This window comes from Pomacea canaliculata, linkage group LG1, assembly GCF_003073045.1.
Source record: "Pomacea canaliculata isolate SZHN2017 linkage group LG1, ASM307304v1, whole genome shotgun sequence".
Lineage (NCBI taxonomy): Eukaryota > Metazoa > Mollusca > Gastropoda > Architaenioglossa > Ampullariidae > Pomacea > Pomacea canaliculata.
Window position 1 is genome coordinate 25,881,063 of NC_037590.1, and position 14,151 is coordinate 25,895,213.

General features: G+C 40.1%; 1 protein-coding gene across 4 annotated transcripts in view; it reads left to right on the forward strand.

Moving 5' to 3' along the window:
* Positions 1-14,151, forward strand: part of LOC112559703 (lethal(2) giant larvae protein homolog 1-like) — a 103,707-nt gene that overhangs the window by 15,096 nt on the left and 74,460 nt on the right. For 3 of the 4 annotated variants that reach the window (XM_025231068.1, XM_025231041.1, XM_025231050.1), the window contains exons 3-7: positions 22-103; positions 2,678-2,787; positions 3,804-3,950; positions 7,106-7,178; positions 9,913-9,996. In XM_025231068.1, the coding sequence (XP_025086853.1) occupies positions 22-103; positions 2,678-2,787; positions 3,804-3,950; positions 7,106-7,178; positions 9,913-9,996 (496 nt within the window). The remainder of the gene's footprint in view (positions 1-21; positions 104-2,677; positions 2,788-3,803; positions 3,951-7,105; positions 7,179-9,912; positions 9,997-14,151) is intronic. The other variant, XM_025231059.1, reaches the window with a different exon arrangement.

Here is a 14,151-nt window from a genome sequence, read left to right on the forward strand (position 1 = left end):
TACACTTGACTTAATGGTCAGATATGGTGCACCTGGTGTAAAATTTTCTGGATTTCACAAGTCGGATGTTGCAGTGGTCAGCCTTTTCTTCCTACCTGAAGAGGTGAGACATAAAATATCTTCTGTTTGCTTTTCATTTATGTAGCATGAGAAAAACAGTTGACATGAGTTATCAAGCATATTAATGATGAAGCTTTTTTATATAGTGCATTTCCTTCTAAGGCTCTTCGGTAGAGAAGATGGCGATTCAGCACTACCCTATGTCATTAGCGGTGTTAGAGTCCGTTTTTCATGTTCCGCTCATTTGGTGGCTGGATCCTTCAGTTTGCTGAAGTCCACTCTTTGCTGACGTGCCTGTTTTTCTCGCGATCAATGTAGCTTCAGAGAAACTGCGGCTATCACAAGAGTGTGGTCACTGGTGACATCTGCTCCTCCTGTAGGCTCTGACATCTTGAAGTGAGCTCCTCCATCTTCGGTCGATGATGACATGGTCTATCTGGTTCTTTGTGATCCCATCTGGTGATGTCCACATTGCCTTGTGGATTTCTTTGTGTTGGAGGAGTGTGCCTCCAATCAGTACGTTGTTTTCTTTACAAAAGTCTGCCAGTCTCTCTCTGTTGTCATTGATGGTTCCAATTCCATGCTTGCCCATGACATGCTCCCTGCAGGTGTTGTCACTTCCCACCTTGGCATTGAGATCGCCAATGATGAGTAATACATAGTGGACTTGAACGCTCTCCGAGGCTGCCTGGAGCTGATCGTAAAAAGCATCCTTGTCTTCTGCCTCGGAGTCTTCTGTTGGTGCATAGCAAGCTAGCACTGTCAGCTTGGTGTACTTTGAATGGAATCTTGCTCTCAAAAGTCTGGGTCCATAAGGCTTCCATTCCAGCGTTGTCTTTTCAGTTTTCCTGTTGAGGAGTAATGCTACTCCTTCAGAGTGCTGACCGTCTGATCTTCCTGAGAACAAGATGGTATGTCCTCACGCTAATCTCCTCTTTCCCGTGCCGGTCCATCCTCATTGACTCCCAGGATGTCCAAGTTGTAGTTGTCGAACTCCTTGACTAGTTGGAGTATCCTGCTAGTCTGGTACAAGGTCTGGACATTCCAGCACCCCACCCTCAACTTTTGCTTCGGCTTAAGTAAATCCACTGTCAGTGTGCCAACTCCCTTTCAGGTTTGGCTGTCGTTCGTCCAGTCTCCTGGTGTGTTTCATTACCTTCGCCATCTGTGACGAATACTCTGATGTTGGTTTCTGTAAGAGGCTTTTTTTTTACATGGTGGGGTTGTTAAGCCTACCACAACCTACTTTGCCTCAAGGTGAGGTGTCGCCTCTTACAATATGCCTGGCTGGATGGCAGGGACCCTATTCTTATAATGCTCACTAGGCAAGCATACCCTGGGGTCCTACAGGGGGGACAATTGGCTACAACCCTCTTTTTTACACTTTACTCACTTTTTTCTGTTGTTCTTTCTTCTTGTGTTGGCTTTTAGTGATTAAGATTTTGTGATTATATCATTTGAGCGATTTGCCCTAAACTTGTTAAAATAAGATTAATTTGTGTTGCTGAGATATAGTTTTAGTTGCTGGCACTGCATAAAACACAACCAACCAACCATCATCAGTACTGTACTGTGAAAATTGATTACCATTGTGGCTGTTGTGTTTGATGATGTACTGTGTAAGAATGCATTCTCTTTTTGTCACATTTTCAAACACTGTTTATTAAAGTACCATTAATGAAAGTATGGGATTTGCAAAAAGAGAGTTTGAAATAAAATAATAATTTTAAAGTTATTTGGGAGGTCAAAGCCTGTGTGTCTTAGAATTAACTCTTTTACGACCTCTAGGCTAGAGGCAGTTTGACCCACTGGGACATATGATTTTTCCCTTTTCCAAAAAATTATTATAAAATAACTAAAGGAGGTAGAAGACTAATTCAAACTGATAATGATAGATCAAAATGTGGAGAAAAGGAAAAATCTACTGGAAACTTGCTTGAGAACTCATTTTTATTGTAATCCATACAGAATTGGGTATATGAAGTGAAGTTTTTCAAGCACGTGTTTACACAGGTTATGTCATCTAACAAGAAGTTAGACTTATGGGAACCAGAGTGTGATGTTTGAAAACCAAGAAGAAATGCACACACATTGTTCTTGTCCATAGAAATTCACAAATGATAGCAGAATTCTGAAAATCCAAGGAACAAGTCACACACTTCTCGTATATTGTCTCGTCATTTTTCTAGTGGAAAAGAACGGGTACTCTGGGAAATTAATGATATTTTCGTTCGAACAGACTTCCCTTCCTTTGAAAGGGAATTAACTGGGTTCAGAAATGCCCAAGCTATCGTAATCAATTTTTTTTTTTTTAACTAAATAAAGCTCTGTAAACGTGTAACAAAAAATTTTTTAAATGCAACGGTTAAACCCATCCATTGCACGCCAGGTGTTTGTGTGCAGGAACGGCTAACGTTAACCTCCACGTCTAAGAAGAGTTCAACAAAAAATTTTGCAGTATATTTTTACCATGTTACAATATGATTCACTAAGTGATTTTCATTTGGAACCCTTGTGATCACCCATAGTAATTTAATATTGATAAACAATATAAGGCTGAATTTTGTTTTTATACAGCTTTGGGTCAATGAACACCCACCTGTTGTTTGTTTTCTAGGGTCGATTGGTATCTGTATGTAGTGACAACTCAGTGCATCTATGGGAAATCAATCTTCATGGTGGTAACTCCGTTCTTGAGGAAGTCAGGGAGTTCCTAATGGAAAATAAGTAAGTATTTTTGTTTTATCAATGTCTTTTTCTTTGCATAATATATGTGAACATGGAGGTTACCCAATTACATTGACAAACATAGTGTTTTCAATTTTTGATGATGGTTATGCCCCGTGGCATATGGTTAGTTTTTAAGTTGTTCTTATAATTCATTGCACTTGTCTTGAACATTTCTTGTGCATGTTGATTGACTTTTAATTGTGGTTGTCAGTTCTGGGCAGGAGGGAAGAATAGATTAAAAGTGTAAAGTGTCCTTTCTGATCAAAAACCATGTCTCAAAGAGACATCTGTTTCAATCCAACCCATCAGGCACTTCAGCCGAAGCCATCTACTTCACCTGATGCATTTACTAACATTGAAACATTTCAATGAAACAGACTACAGTTACTGCCTTACTAGCAGAAAGTGAAAGGGGCTGTCACACCCATTCTCAGTCTGAGAAGCCAGCGAAAAATTTAATTGAAATTCAAATAATTATCTTCATATAAACATCACAATAAGTTTTACAGTTAAAATAAATATTGAAATACATTAATAATATTTAAATCATGCTATTAACTTCAACATCATTTGAACATCTACAACATTAGTTAAAGTATTTTAATTGTAAAACTTATTGTGATGTTTATATGAAATAAATTATTTGAATTTCAATTAAATTTTTTGGTGGCTTCATAAATTTTATAGTTAAAATTTCATTTTAAGGATGAAGCGTTGGGGATGAAGTGTCTGGGGATTTAGTGTCTGGACACCAAAGTCAATACCATTGCTTCAAATTACTGGGAGTGAAACAGTTAAACCATTAAACAGTTAAACCATTTTGAAGCAATTGCAATATTTGTGCTGCTAGTGAGTTTTCATGGTGTGAGCATGGTGGAGTATTTATGGCAAGATTTAAATTTTTTATATATTTTATTTAAAGTTATGTATAAATATAAGCTAAAACATCAAAACAACTGCACATTGTCACAACACTGCTGATGTTACACATCTGTACAAATTTTGCTTTTCAGCAAGATGAAGACTATCTCAACATGTTGTTTGACACCTGGAAGTCGGACTTTGCTTCTTGGTACTGAAGGGGGCAACATTTACATTCTTGACCTCATATCTTTTACCCTATTGGACCAGATCATCTACCAAGATGTTGTCATGCAAAAGTATGTTCTTCATTATTAAGAACATTTCTATGTTATTTTTACTGTTTTATAACTCTTTATTCTGTATTCTACAAGGCTAATTTTAGTCAAACATGAAATTAAGCTCAAAGTTTCTGGCTATTTAACAAATCATTATGGTGTCATTAGTTTCTTATGAAAATTGATTTGTGAGCTTTTAAATAAGAGCAAAAGCAAGAAAAGAATATTCTAGTGGTTAGAGCAATGGTTTCCTAACCTGAAGGTGTCCACATTATCTGGTTTGATCCCCTAGTGATGTTTTGTTTCCTGTTATTAAATTTACCTGTGATGTAATTGGAAAATAATAAAAAATATATAAAGTAACAAATAATTTAATTACAGTTTTTTTACGACCAGTGTTTTTTTTACCTTGAGCCCCTGTGGGCCTGGCTTCTCGTGCATCAGAGAAGATGAATCCTTGGACAGTGAGAATGCACGAGAGAGAATGTTGAAGGGGCCTGGCCCTGTTTTCTAGTGGTGGAGGGCGCAGAGCCGGCCTGGCCGCTCTCGTCCCTCTCACCTTTTGCAATAGCAACAGAAAAATATCCACAAGTTTTTCTGCTGTTAGACATCTGCGCTCTGGACAATTTCTTGTCCATTGCGCAAATCAGAAAGCGTCTGAGGCCCTGCGCCGATGCAATGGGAAACAGTTTGTTGACCGTCTCATAAAGGTAACTCCACATCGATCCCTCAACTCTTCAAGAGGGGTCATTTGTTGCCCTGACCTTGCTGGGATGTCCGAAGTTGACATCAAATGAGAATTGGCACCCCAGAGGATCACAGCAGTTCAGAGGCTCATTCTAAAAAAGGTCAGGAAATCTATTCTTACAAATACTCTGTTCTTAACTTTCTGTTTGCCCAAAATACCTGACTTCATTGAGGTTGGATATTTGCGGGTTAAAGTTTTTCTATTTTTATACCTTAACCGTTGCGCTGCCAGCATTATGGTCATGGGGCAAGTCTGCAAGTCCCTAGCCCACTGCTTTTGCTGCAGCGGTACAGGCCATGCGACAGCTGATTGTTCTGAAAGTGCCAAGTGTGCAAACTGTGACAGGTGTCGTGTCACTTTTTCTAAAGGCTGCCCGAAATGGAAAGAAGAGGCAGCCATTCAGCGTCTACGCGGAAGTTGGCGTCTCATAAGCCGATGCTCGCTGTCTCATAGTGGGTGGCTCCTCAGGAGCACCTTCTACTTCAAACTCCATTTCCTACTCGGCAGCTGTCACAAAACGACCTTCCACCTCTGTGTTTATCGAGACGGGCATGATATGGGTCTCTTCTGAGGGCCTAGTTTTTAAAGCTATGCCTCCTCCTCCTACAAGCTTTGGTGGCACCCAGTCATCACAAAAATCTCAAACCACACAAGCATCTCAAGCCACACAAACATCACAGTCCAAGCACCCCTCCTCACCAGTCAGAAACACTGCACGCCAGGAAGCACGCTACACAAAATCACCAAGGAACAAGAATACCACACCACAGACAGACAAGAACACAAAAACAAAACCAAAAACACCAGAAAAAACTCACAAATGTTTCAAAAAACCCCTGTTTCAAATTGCTTTGCTTTTCTTGGCAAGCATGGCATGGATGCAGATGAGCGACGTTTAGTGTCGCCTTCTCCATTCCTTCCATCCCCTGCTATCTTCTCCTTATGTTTTTGTGATGCACTCTGAGGAAAAGACGAAGAGCGCCTCACAAATAATTTATGTCCTCAGTCCTCCAGTGGAACTGTCAAGGGATCCGAGCCAACTTTGAAGAACTCCGACGCCTAGCATCTCATTTCTCTCTTGATATTATAGCACTGCAGAAGACTTCTCCTACCTTCCACCTCTGTTTCTTTGAAAGGCTTTCAAGTGTTTCGTGAGGACTCAGATTGACGTCCCTTCAGGTGGTACTGCTCTTCTCATTCGCTCCCACCTTTTGTTTAGCCAGATACCACTTTCCACTATTGTTCAAGCTGTTGCTCCCCGGGTTACCCTGAACAAGACTATCGCTATATGCTGTGTCTATCTTCCTCCTGCTCAGATATCCCGACAGGACATTGTGGGCCTTTTGACCCAACTTCCTTCTTTTGGGGGACGTTAATGGGCACCACCCCTTAGGGGGCGGGACTTCGACTTACCACGAGAGGAGAGTTGTTGAGATAATTTTTTATGGAAAGTGATCTCTGCCTTTTGAACGACGGTTCTAACACCTTTTGCCGTCCGTACAGTAGCACAGTGTCAGCAGCTGATTTATCAGTGGTCAGCCCAGCACTGTTATTAGATTTGAACTGGGCTGTATGTGACGACCTGTGCAGCAGCGATCACTTTCCTATCATTTTACAATTTTTAACTAGTCTGGAGTGGGATGATAATCTTTATAACGGCGGGTGGAATCTGACTAAGGCAGATTTGCCTGCCTTTCAGACCCTCTGCTCCACCTGCCTCCTCCGAAGTTCTACTTTCAATTTCAAAGTAAAAGACCTTGGCAATGATCCCACATTGCATCCTGCTAAGCTCTTCACCTCAATTTAAAATGAAATTGCCTCAGAGACGATTCCTGCTCGAAGGCATTGTATCATTCATGTGTACCTTGGTTTACAGAGGAGTGTAGGGTGTCCCAGCATGCTCAGAAGGCCCAGTGCCTTGTCTTCCGGCAACCCACTCCTGAAAATGTGATGTTTTAAATGAAGAAGAGCTCATGCTCATAATATTTTTAAACAGGCAAGAAAACTTGCGTGGCACAGGTTAGGTCCATCCCATTGGCATTAGTCTTTATATTTTTTAGGAGGATAGGACTTTACTATCAATTTAAGAAATTGTATATCCTGATAATTGTTTTCTTTTTACTTTCGGTTTGTTGGTGCCCTTTTTGGGCTTCACCACTCCTTTTCACTCTTTACCCACTCCTTTACATATTGTTTACTTCTTGTGTTAACTTTTTTAAAGAATATTATTGTTATAACACTTGAGAGGTTTTGTCCCAAAACTTTTAAAGTTAAGATTATTTTTGTTGACCTGATATAGCCCTAGTTGCTGGCACGGCATTAAACACAAATATTTTCAGTATTTAGCATAAAATTACCCAGAAATTAAAATATTAAAAAAATTTCATAACCACTCTTATATGTATACTTGTTTTTACTTTTCTTTCAGTGTTCCAGATGACTTTAAAGTGTGTCCAGGGGCAGTAGAAGCAATTGCAGTACATCCAGCTAATCCAGAAAAAGTATAAAAAACAGTTTTTATATACTTTTACCCGGATTTATAATATATAAATTCTTTCAGTTTTAGAAAGTAAGTCAGTTTGGTTGTCTGTAATGAGGGTATTTTGTCAATCATTCAGCGCATTCGCAGTACGGGGTATTGTGGGTTAAAGCAGAAGTTTGGGTAAGCCATTCAGCTGCTTTTACATGACCGTAAAGAGAAAAGGTGTAACAGATCATTGCTGTGCTGTAACTTGCCGTGTCAGTAAATTTTAAAAAGGCAGGAAAACAAGTTAAAATGATCTGCTTTCCAGATGGTAAATGCCTAAAAACTTGAGAACCAAAAATTGTGATTATGTTGTATGCATTTGAAGAGAGAACTTCATGCTGACAGCAAACGCAACAGCAATGCAACAGTATATGTAGCTGACATTTCGTATTGAGATTTTCACACAAATGGCATGTGTTTAATCAGCTAGATCCTAACGTTACATCGTGGGTATAAAAGTGACAGCACACAAGCGTCACGGCAACAAGCAAAGCTGCCTACAGTGTCCACTCAAACTTCTTTGCCAGGCTTTGAAAACTAATGCAAAAGATGCTGCAGCGTCAGGCATTGATTCCAAAATAACATTGGGCGGTGCAAAGAAGACATATATTAATAAATGTATTAATAATAAATATCCATTAAGCTATTGCACTATTAATATTTCTTTAGTACAGGAATGAATCGTTGGAGAAACAGAAATGTGCCGAGTGATGGTTTGCCTATTGCCTTTATATTTCACTATGCTGTACTTGCCAGATCCTAAACAGTCACATCTCGCTACTATGCCACCTACCATGACCGAGCAAAAGTGGCATAGTAGCGAGAGTGGCATAACAACGAGGGTTTGTAAAAACGGCTTTATTTTTCAAGTTACCCGTCAGTCCAAAGCTATCAAGAATCGTCGGCTGGCGCTAGCTGTCTCCTCTCATTCTCCCCCTCACCTCTTCATCCTCCATCCCTCCCAACCACATCCGCGCACCTGCATCCTGTCGCTAGTCGACCCCCTCCCGCTCTACCTCTGTCACAGGGCTGTCACCCTGCCAGCGACCACCCCTCATCGCCAGGCTCCACCCTCCCTGTGTGCTTGCTATGTTCCATCTCACCTAACTGCGATGTCCCACACTACCATACAGTATAATAATCGAGCACTGCACAGAATTTCACAACTTGTGCCTTTTAACAATCACACAATAGTGGCATAGTAGCGAGAGTAGGTGGTGGCAAGTAGCAAGATTTGACTGTGTATATATATATAGAGAGAGAGAATTATAAACAAGAAATACTTTTCATTACAGTTTTGACAAATGACCACACACACACACAAAAAGGGAGAATTTTCCTGGCATTAGACAAGCCTGTACCCATATCATTTAAGTATATAAAATATATTGTGCAAATATAATTATTAAATTAGGCATATATTAGTGCTAATCAATAAATAGGCTGCTCATGGATAAGTTGCTGTGCATGCTTCGTTGAAATGAGTGATGCTTCACCCCTTCTGTCTAGTGCTCCTCACTCGGGAAGAAAGGTATTGATAGTAGCAGTCGACAAATGTTCTCTTCACTTGGGAAGAAAGGTGTTGATAGTAGCAAATGTTCTCTGTGCCAGCCCACAGCTAACGGTGGAAGAGTCAGACACATCCAGACCATTCAGGACTCTTTCACGCATTAAACAGATTAAGTCATGCTTTGCTTTCATCGGTTTGCTTTTCTTCCTCTACTCAATACCTAGCGGCCCGGTGGTGCAACGGTTAGCGCCTGTCACCAATACAGTGAAGGTTGGCTGCTCAGAGTTCATTTCTCGTCTCGGGCACGCTGTTCTTTCTCTGCATGTGGCATCTGTTTACAGGGCTGGCTGCTTGCCGTAATATAGCCTCAGTTGCTGACACGGCGTAAAACACCAATCCCCCCCCCCCTCCCCTTACTCAATACCTAAAATGATTACATTGGCAAGAGCAGGAAACCATGAAAGTGGCTAAGAACTTCTTTTTAATTTAATTGGATCTTTCTCCATATTAAGGAATTTGAAATTGCAAAGCTGATCGAAGACGCCCACAGTGAAAGAATGCTACAAACCAAGCCACGCATATAGGCTTAAAAACTTCCAACTAGAGCTCTGCAGTAAGAAACCTACTAAATGCTGATTTGATGTTGCCATAGGTCACGACCTTGATGGAATTCCCTCATTGGCCAGTCTGGCAAACCCTTGTAACTTTGAACATGCAGTATGCAAATTTTTCAAGATTTACAATGGTCATTCTAAACATAATTGCTGATAATTGACTTATCACTTTGCTGTTAATTGGAACATGCATAGTAAAATAGCCATGTTTGATCTACGGATTAGCAAGAAACTGATAAAGAGTGAATATTTCCAGTGGTGTTAGTTTTCCAGGAGTTTCTGCTGATAGAATAGGGGTGAAAATGCTATACCAGATTAGTACATTACATTTTGATTGAGCTATGTTTACTTCCTTATAGCAATATGGATTTATATAAACAATGTAATTTAACACAGTTATTTACCATTATTTATCAATATTTAATACATTTAACCTAATAAGTTGTATTGCTGGTATTTTAATTTTGGACTGGTAAATTTGTTTTTTAGAATCCACTTTTTTGTTCCTGAACTTAACATGCTTATGAGACTCTACAGTTCTGCATTTCCATCTGGACTCTTGGTTTTTGTTCTTTTTTCTTCAGTTCCTCATTGGTTACAACAGAGGTCTTATTGTAATGTGGAACAACAGAGAATGCAACACTGAAAAAACCTATAATGCAACACAGGTAATAGTTATTATTACCTTTATTTCTTTAGTGATTTCTTCCTTTCACTGGAACAAAAACTAGATGACAGAACAAAAGTTATTTGGAAAAGAATCCCTCCACTCTGTGATCCAAAAAACTTCCCAGCCTTTGATTTTTTCAATTTTTAAAGTGGTAACACTTTCATTTTTGTCGGCTTTGTTAGCCTGATTGGGTAGGCATTTCTTGTGGACTGAAAGCCTGCAGCATTTGCATGATGCTTATTTAAGAATAAATATCAAGGAATTTGGTGAGAAGAATTTAATGCGCTAAGCATAAGACATCTTGAGATTCATTTATCCTTTGTGACTGTATACCAGACTCGATAATGTGAAAATTGCATAAGTAATGTTCACCTGTTGCAATTTTTACTGTTCCTGTTGGCGTGGGTTTTTCTGTGCTGGGATAATCAAATGGTGCCCAGCCTTGGAGTTTACTGCATTTTGTCAGTCCAGAGTGTAGAATAACTTTCTCTCACACTATCTTCAGCTATCTATGGATTTTAACCCTTTTGCTGCTTCCAATATGTTAGCATGCCCACTGACCGAATATTCAGTTTGTGGCATGTTCTATTTGTAAAAGAGAAACCAAAGTGATGGCTGTGTAACTGTCAGTCGATATGGGATTTTCATTATTTATAGCACCACCTCTGTTCCCATGCTTGGTTTGGCTGGCATTTCATTGGGCTGGAAGTAGAGTGATCCCTCTCTAGAGTTTTCTGACCGCACAGTCATGGCAAACTGTACAAGTGCTGAACAATCAAGTGGTAAAAAGAACTCACTACATGAGGCCAAGGGCATTCAGAGCAGCAAATGTGGAGAACAAGCTTTTGTGTATGAATGTTGGGTTTGTTTTTGAAATGACGGTGCTTGTGACTTGTGTGAATAAACTACATGAACTGTTAAGATGAACCTCATATTTCTCATGGCAGGTAACACATGTTAGTGAAGATGGAATATTTTTGTGAGAAATGAGTTGAGGTTTTCAACAAACATTAAATCCTGAATTTTATCTAGGCTGTGTTTTTCACTTTCTGAATAAAATCCATAAAAGTAACTTCAGTTTTGAAGTCAAGAATTACTCTGAGTACTTGACTGTGTGTGATATTGTTTGTGCAGTTAGTTGTTTTTTCTATAAAAAATACATTTGCATAAAATAAGAATCCAAAGAACCTTATTTTTTTGTTTTTATTGGTCTTACTTATTAGAAAAATACCTTCTGCCTATGAATTGTGTGGGTTTAATATGCTTTTCATGCATCTACAGAGCTCCAGATTGTTTTAAAAAATAATGACCGAAAAATCATCAACATTCCCTGGCACAGGCATGTACATGTTCTTGGTAGTGTCTGGCAGTCAAAGAGTTAATACTTTAAGCATTCTAAGAAACTCTAGCCATGCTTACATTTTTCACCACATTCCTGTACTATTCTACCCTTGCAACACTTTCCACTGATTCTTCTTCATCCCTTGATAACTTCTGAACGGAGATTTCCCTCCCATGACCACAAGGAAAACAATTTTTCCAGATTATCCTAGCAGATTACCATGATTATTCATCTGCAGATGGTTTTAAAGTGCAAAAGAAAGTGGCAATAACTACTGTTTCATTCACTCAACAATACCTTTCCTTTTAGTGTAAATTTTCCATTGAAAAGTTTCCTGTTTTATTACTGTTTACATTTTTAAACCTCTTTAACATTAACACTTTCCTCCATGGGCCCATGCTGAGGGTGAACATCCAGCTTTTCTCTTGTGGGTAGACTGAGTTGGTCCAACACTTTTTCTTTCACTTTTCTTTTACCCCACTCTTTCTGTCCTTTCATCTATATTCTTTTCCATTAAACTCATCCCCTCCTATCCTGCTCTTTTATCTTTCTGATTTTCTTCTTACAATCTTTCTCCTGTCCTTCTTTCTCATCATGCCTTTGTTTCTAGTGTTTCTCTTCTCTGTGACATCCTTTATTCCCCTGTGTTTGCTCTGCAAGGCAACCTGTCTTGGAGGAAGATGGGATCGTGGAGGTTGAGTCCCTGATTGGTTGTGGCCTGTTATACCAACATGCCTCTTTTGCCCAGATTTCTCCTAGATGTTAGGCTTTTATAGATAACACCAATCATTTGACCAGTCATGCAGTAGTTAAGGCTGTGAAGTGGGTCATTCTGGTTTATACTTCAACGGACCAGTAGTATATTCCTCCTGTAGGCCTGATGTGGTTCTGCCGGAAATACCTCTATGGTACCACTGGACTACATCCTTTTCTTGGAGCTGTCCGGTGGCGCAACGGTTAGCGCCTGTCACCAGTACAGTGAAGGTTGGCTGCCCAGAGTTCATTTCTCGTCTCGGGCACGCTATTCTTTCTCTGCACGTGGCATCTGTTTACAGGGCTGGCTGCCTTGCCGTAATATAGCCTCAGTTGCTGACACCGCTTAAAACACCAATTCTTCCCCCCCCCCCACATTCTTTTCTTGGACTCCATGGTGTTTAGGAGAGCAGGAAGAATGAGAAGAGACCTCCCTTAGATGCATAAACTGTATCAACCAAAGAACAGATTCAGTGACATCATTGGAGACTGTCTTTGTTCTCTGGAGACAGCACACTCTTCAGTTTTTCCCAGATCAGTCAAACATTAAAGAGAGTGTGCTGTCTTCAGAGAACAAAGATAAGGTCTGTAACAATGTTACTGCATCTGTTGTGGGACCCTGGCTCCAGTTTCTTGTTGAGGGTATGAAGGTAAAGTGGCCACTTATGGTACTCTCACTGTTTGTAATAGAAAGAGGATTCAGTAATATATTTAAAAGATTTATGTCCATCAAGTGCCTGTGCACTGGATAATATCTGATCCAGTGTGGGGCACATGAGGCCTTTGAGACACCACAGGGGTTGCTGCTGGTACTGCAGTCACAAAACCCAGATGTGTATCTGTGAATCGCAGGATTTCTTATAGGTCGATGACCCTTAGCAAGGAGAGGAAAACTAATGATTTTTTTGTACTGTTTGCTGCCCAAAATACCCAAATTCATCCAAGTTGGTTATCTGTGGGTAAAAGTTGCTCTTCATACCGTGTCCATTGTGCTGCTTCAACTGTTCGTGTTATGGCTAGCTCTTGTAAGTCCCAAGCTCACATCTTTCACTGCTATGGGACTGGCCATAGTTCAGCTGATTGTTCTTTAAGTTTGCATTGTGCAAACTGTGATGGGTTGCATAGTCTTTTTAAAACAATGTTAAGTGCAAAAGGAAGAAGCAGGCATTCAGCACATACACACCAATTTTGTCATATTGTACACTGATGCCTGCCATCATGTAGTGGATGGCTCTTCCATTAACTGGCTCCACTTCCTTCTCAGCTGCAGCAGTAGCAGCAGCAATAAAATTTCAATCCACTTTTATTTCTTTTCAAGCAGAGATGACATGGATAGACCTGTGTCAGGAGGTTAACACCCAGCCTTCCTCTGAGCTGGGCCACTATTTATTCTTCCACTGTTCTATTTTCTTTTTTACGAGCCCTTTCACCACCATAGGGCTGGCTTCTCATGCGGGGGTTGAACACCCAGCCTCTCTCTTTTTTTCTCCTAAAATTATTTTTCTCCCTTATTGGCCCTTTCGCATGTAATCTTTTTCTCCAACAAACTCTCCCCCTTTTTCTCATGTTTTATCTTTCCTATCTTCTATGTTACTGGTCATTCTCCTGTCTTCATTTTCAACCATGCCTTCTTTTTCAAGTCTCTTTTTCTCTGTGGCATCCTTTCCGCAATGGAAATTTGCTGTGACCCATGTCAGAAGAGGATGGAATTCTGGAGGTTGAGGTCCCCGATGTGTTTTGACCCATCGTAGTAGCACATATCTTTGGCTCAGACTAGCTGGTTGTGTATTGTCCTAGCTTTCCTAATAGACTGCGGCTGGGGTCAATCTGGTCTTCTATATCTGAAAAACTCTTCTTTATTCCTGCTGTAAACCTGCTGGAATAACCAGAAGTTGTACCGCTCAGTTGCATCCCTTAATTGGACTCCCAATGATCCCATGTTACATCCTGCTAAGCTCTATGCCTCAGTTTTAAAAGGAAGTTGCTTTGTAGACAATTCCTGCGCAGAGGCATTGTAATAGCTGACCATGTATCTTGTGGTTTGCAGAGAAGTGTAGG